This window comes from Anabas testudineus, chromosome 7 (assembly GCF_900324465.2).
Source record: "Anabas testudineus chromosome 7, fAnaTes1.2, whole genome shotgun sequence".
NCBI classification, from domain to species: domain Eukaryota; kingdom Metazoa; phylum Chordata; class Actinopteri; order Anabantiformes; family Anabantidae; genus Anabas; species Anabas testudineus.
The window spans coordinates 15,498,407-15,508,685 of record NC_046616.1 but is presented as its reverse complement, the minus strand read 5'-3'; the positions used below and the strand labels follow the sequence as shown (position 1 = coordinate 15,508,685).

The 10,279-nt window shown below is 44.7% G+C and overlaps 1 protein-coding gene across 1 annotated transcript; it reads left to right on the top strand.

Annotated features, from left to right (window-relative positions):
• The first annotated feature begins 3,664 nt into the window (after window positions 1–3,664).
• mafba (v-maf avian musculoaponeurotic fibrosarcoma oncogene homolog Ba) lies at window positions 3,665–7,551 on the top strand. The gene has a single exon (XM_026368309.1). The coding sequence runs from the start codon at window positions 4,143–4,145 to the stop codon at window positions 5,370–5,372; it is 1,230 nt and encodes a 409-aa protein (XP_026224094.1). The 5' UTR covers window positions 3,665–4,142; the 3' UTR covers window positions 5,373–7,551.
• Window positions 7,552–10,279: the final 2,728 nt, after the last annotated feature.

The window sequence follows — 10,279 nt, the reverse complement described above, 5'->3', positions numbered from 1 at the left end:
TTATTATTTCATGCCAAAAAACAGGGTGGTTAAATTCATGGAAACACCTGTTTACACGCTTTGACTCGAGGTGTGGAAACTAATTATACAGTCGTGGTGTTAACATAGACTTTAAATATGTTGTAACTGTAAAAAAAAAAAAGCCACTGAACGCGCCTCGGTTCAATAAAGCCAGAACAAATATGAGCTGCTGAATATTTTCCGGGAGTTTTCTTCTATAAATTCAGATTTGCTCTACACCTCGGTGAGAGAGAAAATGTGGGCTACGCATCAGTTGGTTATCCACGTGAAAAGTGCCTCATAATAGGTTTAAGAACAGGAGTTGGTGAGTAAGTTTTTGGAGGCTGAAGCCGGCTCAGCGCGTCCCCTTCTCCTCCTCCGTGCGTCAAAGCTCATCAAAGCAGCACTTCCGAAAGCCCCGTGTCTCCGTCTCCATCCCTCACTGTCCCCGTCAGGGGCCTTTGCAGCTCTCGGATAACTTCTGTTTTGTGCTGCAGCATTTCCAGAAACGCTCAGGGAGACCATCAAAACCCAATCATAACACGCTCCAACCGGCCAAAAGACGACAGAATAAAACCTTTAGTTTACCTCAGAGCGAACGAGAAGTCTGTGTCTGACTCTAAAAGACAGAGAGGGCTCTGCACTGCATCCTCCAGTGCAGCCGGAGTGTGAGTTCATCCGGATCCAAAGGGGTCCTGGTAATGTGAACCGGGCCCCGGACAGCTTGTGCACAGGCACGGATAGGTTCAGAAGACAAATCCACGTTTTGCGTGCCCCTTCCTTTAAAACCAGGGGCCTCCTGTGTGAGAGCAGCGGGCCTGTTGCAGGTGTGAGATGTGAGCTGTGGGAAGCTCCGCAGCCGCTGCAGCCTCCATGCGTCAACTGTTAAATGTAACATTTGAAAGGTGATTTTATTTCTGTTATTCATTCCTAAAATCCGTAGGATGGGACTCTCATTAAGGGCGAATAAGCAAGCATCAACACTTTTTTTCGCTGTCCATAAGCACATGGATCACTTAATAGATCATTAACCACCGATATGCTGCTGACATGGACGCTTTTTTTACATCTCGTCTCTCCATTACAGCCCGTTATTACTAAAGGGGGAGAGTCGCCGGCAGGCCTGCCTGCATCTATTAGGCGTTGGACTCGGGCTATATTAGAGAGCATTACGACCTAATGGGGCTGCCGCCGGGTCGGCCTCGTTGGGAGAAGGTTTTAGAGCAGCTCGGCTCGGCACGACTCGCTCAGGGCGCTTTTTAAAGTTGGAGCTGAGAACCGGGAAGCTCGCCTGCAGGCTCAGGAAATAAAAAAAAAGAGACATCGACTAACTCCAACGCTACCTGCGCGCTTTTGAGTGCGCATTAAAATGACACCTTTTTCTTTTCTTTTTTTTTTTTTTGTGGTTAATGTGTCAGATAGAGATGACACCCGAGGTCCGAAAGAGAAGTGTCTAAAAAGGTTTAGGATGCTCAGATAAAAATGACAGGGTGCGGAATACATGGAGTTCAGAGAGGATTTAAAAGGGCAATTTAATTAGACTCGTATCAAAATAGCCAATTATTATAGTGGTTTTTGGTTCAAAATAATGTGGGCGATTTAAATCGTATAATATTAATAATAATTATTATTAGTATTATTATGATATGTTAGTGATATAACGGTTTTCCCTGTAAGCTGTGTTGTGTCTGCCTCATGAAACTGTTCAAATTATTTGTAAATGTTTCTTTATTTCTATCTGCAGTATATTACCTACACATATTTCATTTTATTTTAATTCATGATGTTGTTGTATTATTTCCAGCTACGTGCGAAAGTATGCTTTAATTATCATTACACTAGATCTCAGAATAACATAATAAATAGTGTGAGTTCTGATTTATGGCGTGAGTTGGATCACAGCTTCATCTATTGATACACTGCTGGACAACACCAACTGATCGGGACTTTCAACTAAACAAACGCGTCCTTCATTATCTCACACGCAGCCTGATCAATAGGCGCCGGTCGCGGCTGAGCTCAACCGTGGATATGAGGTGGAAACGAAATGATAATTCAATCGATCCTGCCAATCGACTCATTTCCAAGCAGTTTCTATTCGCGGGGAAATGAGACGTTAGATTCCACTTTTTCTTTTTTCTCGGCGCACAATTAAAAACCCACATCAGACCGACGCTGGACGCGCGCATCCTGCGGGATCCGCTCCTGTTGGGCTCAAACTACCTGTTAGACAGTGTCAGTGAGGTGACTGAACACATGACGACGGGTGTTTATGAGGCTCATACGACAGAGGTTAATTGTTCGTCAGTCATAATCTCAGGGTGTGACCTTTAAAAACGAGCAATTAGCGCCGAGAAGAAAATCAAAGAGAGAAATAATAAAAAAAAAAAAAAGAAATCTATAGCAGAGGCTTCACGGCAGCTCGGTCGGTTCCTGTGTCGCCCACGCAGGGGCAGTGTTGAGCCTGTTTTCTGCTGCGATGCCCTGTTGTGATGCTGACCGGTGTAAAACAAACTGTCCGAGCCAAGAGGCGCCTGATGTGGGAATCTGGGAGTAATAACAGACTCTGAACTGAATCAACTTCAGCTTTTACCAAAACACAATCACGCTGCATAATAACTCGCAATGACCAGAACACCGGGTTCAACAAATACGCTGCTGTGGTGGTGTCATAAATAATAACATACATACATATCTTTAATGCTCATGTGCAGCGAAGTCACATTTAAAGAATCCTGAAACCAGAGTGAACACGAGTCTCCATTGTTGGTTTGTGAGTGCAACACCAACGCCAAGAGCGAGATAACACGTTTCTCTTATTTGCGAGAAAAAAAAAATAAATCAACAGTCAACTTTCCAGCGTTGTTACAATTTGACAAACTGTGTTACAATTTCCTTTGTCCTCGACCTTGATTTGCTGCCTTACTTGTGAGTCATGGTCTGAATCAAATATTAGGTGGCCTATAAAACCCCTCAACGAGCCCCTTTAACTGGATCGATTCTTCATGAACTGTCACAAAAATAATGAAATAATCAAATTATGGTCCATTCAATATTTCAATTTGAAATAACAAACTCCCCTTCCAGATGAAAATAAGCAGTTTGAAGCACTTGGATGACTCCTACCAATGTCACATCGTGTCTGTCTTTCTTCTTAAGAGTTTTTGTGTTGTAGGAAATTGAAATAAGTGGACAACCTGCTCCTCTCAGGACACTAAGGTTTCCTACTTTTATGTAGAAGTGGGGCTTTAATAATTTGCACTGTGCTTTCTGTGTTGTGCTCTTAGAGCGTTTGCACTGAGGCTGCAGCACCGACGCCGTGAAGCCACTCGCATTACTCTCACTGAAGACCTGAAAGTGTCACAGCAGACGTCGAGGAGCGCAGCGCGGACGGCGTCCATGAAGTGAAGGCATTTCTCTCACTCGCCTCCACTTTGCTCCCACCTTCTGCTTTTAGGGGGGGGTTGGAGGGGGGTGGGAGTCGGTCAGCTGACTGGAAGCTGTCAAGACTTGGACGCCTGAGAGCCCTCCTCTCCTCTGTTCTTCTCCTTCTCTTTCTCTGTCTCGGCGCAAGAGTCCTGCGCTCCCATTGGAGAGCCGGGCGCCACGGATCCTGCCTTTCAGCGCGACGTCACAGTGCGCTATAAGGATAAAGCGCTGGCTGGCTCCGAGCGCAGTCTGCTGGATACCAGAGAGTGAGAGAGAGCGAGAGAGGCAGAGCCTTTTGAATCTCTGCGGTGCAGAGCTGGAAAAGCAGCTTCTCAGCGAAAATCAGACGCCCTATTTACTAACCGTGTTCGCTCCTTTTATTTTCCTGGAGAAAAAAAGGGGGGACTTACAATCAAGAACTTGCAACGAGGACTGGTGCCCGTCTCAGCGAGCAAACGTGGTATTTGTTTTATTGTTATTATTTATGTTTATTTTTTGTGAACACACTTCTATTGAACGGACTGGCGTTTTTACTTTTGCACTGAGGCGCATTGCTTTCTACCTCTTGCCTGGTCTGTCTGCCAGATTATTCCAGCAGAAGTAGGCTATATGACGCAAACCGTGTGCAGAGCATTAGTCTGAAAGTTTTTCCTCCACTTCTTTTTTTTCCGTTTTCCTTTTTTTTTTTTTTCCCACCAATCACACGGTGTTTCATGCTACAGCAAGTCGGTGCACAGAGGTGGAGGAGCCCAAACAACTATTGCATGAAACAAGAAAGGAGAGAAGAGGCGCTGATTAATAAGTCGGTTTTTGTGACGCTCACAGGCACCTTTGCATATCTGCAAAAGAGACACGACGGCAGCATGAGTGCAGAGATGAACATGGGCCCGGAGCTACCCAGTAGCCCACTGGCTCTGGAATATGTCAATGATTTTGACCTGATGAAGTTTGACGTGAAGAAGGAAGGCCTGGTCGGCCTGGAGCGCAACGGTGTGCGCCAGTGTAACCGTCTCCAACCCCAGGGCTCTGTGTCCTCCACCCCTATCAGTACACCCTGCAGCTCGGTGCCCTCTTCACCCAGCTTCAGTCCCACAGAGCAGAAAAATCACCTAGAGGAGCTGTACTGGATGCCGAACAGCGGGTACCATCAACAGATAGACCCGCAGACTTTAAGCCTGACCCCAGAGGACGCGGTGGAGGCGCTGATTGGAGCCACAGCTCACGGCCATCCTCCACCTCCGCACGTCCAACAGCAGCTGCAGCAGCAAGGCGCTTTCGAGGGCTACAGGGGCCCGCATCACCACCACAGCCACCACGGCCACGGCCAGCAGCACCATCACCCCTACGCGGGAGGCATCCCGCACCACGCCGAGGAACTGTCCGGACACCCGGGCGGCCACAACCACCCGCACAGCCAGCACCACCATCATCACAACCAGGACCCCGACAGCCCGTCCCCGGTCTCCCCAGACTCCCACCAGCCGCTCCACCACCACCGCCACCACCACCACCATCACCATCCACACGGTCACCTGAGCCAGTCGGGGGCGCACCACAGCTCCGGGGGCGGACTCAGCGTGGAGGACCGCTTCTCCGACGAGCAGCTGGTGTCCATGTCGGTGAGGGAGCTCAACAGACACCTACGGGGCTTCACCAAGGACGAGGTCATCCGCCTCAAGCAGAAGAGGAGGACCCTGAAGAACCGGGGCTACGCGCAGTCCTGCCGGTTCAAGCGGGTGCAACAGAAGCACGTGCTGGAGAACGAGAAGACGCAGCTGATGAACCAGGTGGAGCAGCTGAAGGCGGAGATCAGCCGGCTGGCGAGGGAGAGGGACGCCTACAAACTCAAGTGTGAGAAACTGACGGGGTCAGGGGCCAACAACGGGTTCCGCGAGGCTGGCTCGACCAGTGACAACCCTTCATCACCAGAGTTTTTCATGTGAGTTGTCATAGACTTTTCTTGTGAACCCCTCACACAAAAAACAAAACAAAAAACTTTTCCCCTGACACCCCCACCTCTCATTTCTTCACAAAATGACTGAGTGGCTGATGAACAGATAATAACCTCCACCTCCCATACTGTTTATGATTATACTAATTACGGTAACAGTTATATTCATATTAGAAGAATAATCCATCAGATAGTATTGTCATATATAATCATCTGTCATCCATCCTCCATCCACGTGTCAACTGAAATACAAAGAGCAATGTAGAGTGTCTGATCAGTCGCATCATCTTTGTAGATTAGTTGCTTGTAGTGAAGAGACTTTTTCCAGTTCTTCAAAGAAGAGGATCGGCTGATGAACTTTTTTTTTTTTTTCTTTTCTCCTTTGAGGCCACAGCTTTTTAAGAATCTGTAAGTAGTGTGGGACGGAGACAGTGGTCTTGTGATTTTGCTCTCCAACATACTGACATTGTTACGAAACAACACGTAGCGCTGGCCTTACAAACCCCGCAACACACATGAGATTCACATTCGACAAGTGGGCCCGTAATCTGAGTTCATCTCCAAACAAGCAAGACTCCAGTTTATGCAAATTTAACTTGTGTCTGCTAACCCGTCACAGGGAGGGGGACATTTTATGCAACATCTCATTGATTTTATTGCCTGCTTGGTTATATTCGAATATATATTGAAACAAAAAATCTGCATTAAATATTAATCCTGCATGCTGGACATGTATGGTAATAATTTCTATTTTGTACTTTCATCTTCTCGTGTATATTAAGAGCATGTTGTTGATCTGCGCTTCTCCATAGTTTTTTGGGGGGGGTTAGAAAAATGCAACGGGGACAGAACAGCAGGACTGCCGGTGCAGTATCATATGGTGTGGGTTTCTTTGGGCTTGTAAATATTATGCAACCGCAAAACTGCACAACAAGATTGAGGAGGCTGGTTTAAACTTCTTTCTTTGTGTTGTGTTTTTTATTTCATTTATTTTTTATGTTTGTTTTGTTTTGTTTTTTTTATCATTTGGGGGGAGTTGATTGAGAGAGGAGTGCATTTTTTCTGTTGCATTTAAATACAAAAACAACTTTGTGTGTCAAGTGCACTTTTGGATAATGATTTGCAAGTTTTCATTTTGAATTTTGTGCAGACCCCCCTCCAGGAAGACATACTATGATGCTATAGGCCTGGATGAGTTGCAAAGTGCAAAGTTTTCAGACACTTGTGTGTGAGGCTGAGGACACAAACACGTGGCCACGATATCACTGGACCCAGATTGCACAGCTATTACGCACCAAGGCGAGGTTATACGTTTTTTTTTTTCCACGTACTGTTTAACACACACACACACACACACACACACACACACACACAGTGTGGGTTCGTGCTCTCTGTCATTTGAAATCAACGTGGTGGTTTCTGTGCATTTCAGAAAAGGGCTGTTTGTTAACTCTTTGCAAACCACGTCAAGCCCAAACAAAACCGTATCCTCTCCATCCGATTGGCGTCCACACGTCACAAAAAGCATCACGGGGCCTAATATGAATGATTTATATTTTGAATAATATTTAGGAAAAAGTGTACAAACACACTAGCAGAGTTCATATTTAGATAACGCGAGCGTTTTAATACAAAGTTGGACTATAATTGCTCTATGTTTTCCTGATTTTTTTTTCTGCCGGTCAGTAAAAAAGGGGACTCAGGTTGTGCAAATTTTCAAAATGAAAACAATATCTATGTTATGTAATATGTTCTTTTTGTCTTGTTTTATTATTATTTGATGATTCTGGTTCTGCTGGCCAGATGCATAGTCAAAGTTTTTATTTTAATGATTTAAATTAACAAACTGTCAGATCATATCGAATAAGCATGGTGCTTGCATTTGAAACTATTATTGAAAAGTCACGCATTTACCAATCTTTTGTTTTGTTACTGATTCAACTGTGTTGAAATCGAACTGAAACTGCAGCAGCGGGTTGTTGTTATGTTTTCACCAATTTCATGTACTTTGCGATGATGGGGATCAATTTTCAATCCTGTTTATATAAATAATGGTTAACACTTAAATTTGAACTGTTCCATTCAGGCTGGTTTCTGTTTTGTCTTATTTTCTGTTGTTTTTTGGAAGAAATTGTTTCCTATTTTGCTTATTAAAGTCATTTAAATGGCAATAATTACCTCTCAGACTTTTCTTTTTCTGCCGCCTATAGGAAACATCTTTGAGATGGTGACAAAATCAGGCGGAGTGAGTCATCTTAACACATATTACCAGTAATTAATAATCCCACACGGTGCAGTCAGAACGCACTCGTTTGCCAAAGATTTTTTTTAAAGTTTGCTGATTGTAGCTACTGCGCTTTACGCAGCCAGGATGCTGCGTAAAGCGTCAGGAAAATCATTTTCTCTATTAAAAACTAACCTTGGCCGGCTCTTAAGTTGTTTGCATTTCATTTGTCATCGCTTTTCATTTTACTTTCAGACTTTAAAACTTTGGATTAAAGCCCACTGGCCCCGCTGTGATTAGATCACCGGGTCTCTCCGTTTATGTGGCGCTGCAGGGACATTCCTGTACATGCTGCTGGCCTCTGCTGGCATGCTGACTTCTGCAGAAACCCCGCCGTCACAGGAGCGCACGGTAAAAGGAGCTCTTTGACCTTGCAACATACCGAGGAAGAGATGAAAACCTCACATTTACATGAAGTGGTAAAATAAGTTTGGCTTTTTCGGCGTGCGTGGCTTTGAATACACTTAAAGGCTCAGTCCGACTGGCTGTTACGCAATTTGAATCTGAAAAAAATATATCTTGCCCTGTTGCCTAATGCCCTGAGCCAGTCCCCAGCTTTAAAATAAACCTATGTGCGCGCACTGGGTGTGATATTTTCACTGTTAACATTAATGGACTCTATGATTACTATGTGCCAACACGCTTCGCAATATGTCGGAAGTGTGCAGTCAGTGCCTCATGCAGATCTGCAAATCAATATACAAACCTATTGATTTGCGTTACAAATAACAGTGTAGCCTTAAGGTTAAAAACACATTCGTGATTTTTTGACGCACAAAACTGCATGTCCGGATAGTATGACAGAAGAAGGAGAGAGTAAGTGTTGATCTGGTCCCGGTCTAGAGTTTCTGGTGTCAGAACATTATCTGCCCCGTGTCTGCACATTCTCAAGGACAAAACCGCTAGGCAGGGAATCAACCAATGAGACCTAAGGAAGGCGAGTCTAGTTTACATTCTCCCTCTCTCTCCCTCTCTGTCTCCCTCTCTCTGGACAGTCACTGCAGCCTGGGGGCATCGGTGCAGGTGGGGTGAACCAGGAGAAAGTGTCCTATATATTTACACTTAAGATAATAACCCACAAAAACAAGTGTTTATCTGTCCAGATCATTTTCAGCTCCTTCTTCAGACCCTATATAAAATCTGCTGTGTGTATGAGTGAGGCGGACACACAGAAGTGGAAAACTGACTTTATGTATGTACAATATGGTGTATTATGACTCCAGAACTCACATCAATAACCTAACATTCATTTCCATTACATGTGGAGATGACAACTATTTCATTAGAAAGTCTCTTTTTTTTTCATCATGATAAATCTACAAATAATAATAAATTATTAATACACTCTATCAAAAAAAGTGAAGCCAATCAATGGATTTATAAATCAAAAGGCACAAATGGATCCACTGAAGTGTATCTGTCGAATTGTGCTGAGATATTAGGAACTGTGTAATCACTACATTGTAAAGATGTAACATTTTGTAAACAAGAGCATGTTTTTTTGTTGAGCGCCATGTGTAGTATTTAACGGAGGGAATGTACAGCGAAACCCTGTGAGAGGAAAGAGAAAGTAAGGGGGAAAGTACAGGAAAGAATCAGCCTCAGCTCAGCGGAAGAGCCAAGGACACAGTGACCAGGCATACTGTAATGATTTTAGTCTCCGATCACACATTCACGCCCCCCACAGAGATCCTATCTGCATTCAGCCTGCCCTGCCAGCCTCCACCTCCAGCTCCTTGTTTCAGCAGCAGCAGCAGCAGCAGCAACAATGAAGGGCCCAGAGACAGCAGCCCCCAAAAAACTGTCCTGCTTCTGTTCGCTGCCTTGGACCTCACCGTTTTTAAGCCCTGGTCGACTGGAGCAGTTGACAGGCTTTTTAGAACCTGTCCAAGTGTTAGTCTAAGCCCTGCTGCAGGTATTTCAAAGCCTGTGTGTTCAAGTGCATGCGCTCATTTCTACGTGCTCTAGATATTCAGACCTCAAACACCATGAGCTCATTTGCATCTTGCATGATTTGGAGAGTGAGGGTGAGCTTTTTGCTAATTGTAGCACATTCGCACCCTTTCACAGGGCAATGCGTGGTGATTTTAATATGGAGTTTGAACTCCGGTGCCATCGTGTTGATATTATGTTTAGATCCAATTCAGTTTAGGTGTATGCACACACACACAAACACAGAAGCAGTCCAGCCCACTGACACACCACCAGTCCACTGACTTTTGATTGGAAGTGAGTTCTCAGCTACTTCAAATCACAATGACTTCCTGGGGAATTAAAGTAAGTATTTCCCAATGGCCCCACCCACACACACACACACACACACACACACACTAACACACCCACACACCCCCCCACACACACAGAGTGTGCGGAGGAGACTTTTCAGGATGTATCTGTGACTGTGTGTTAATGTTTACCTACCAATACAATAACAGATGACAGAAATATGATGCTCTAATTAGTCTTTGTCTACTTATGTTTGTCTTTATACTGTTAAAACTCTCCTCAGTGTTGAAAACATTTGTTTATGTTTTACAACTTCTCACAATATCTTACAGGTGTGTGTGTGTGTGTGTGTGTGTGTGTGCGTGTGTGTTTCAGACCTGCTGTTGGAA

Excerpts from the sequence above, each read along its gene's own strand:
- mafba (XM_026368309.1), top strand. The coding sequence starts at position 4,143 with ATGCTACAGCAAGTCGGTGCACAGAGGTGGAGGAGCCCAAACAACTAT.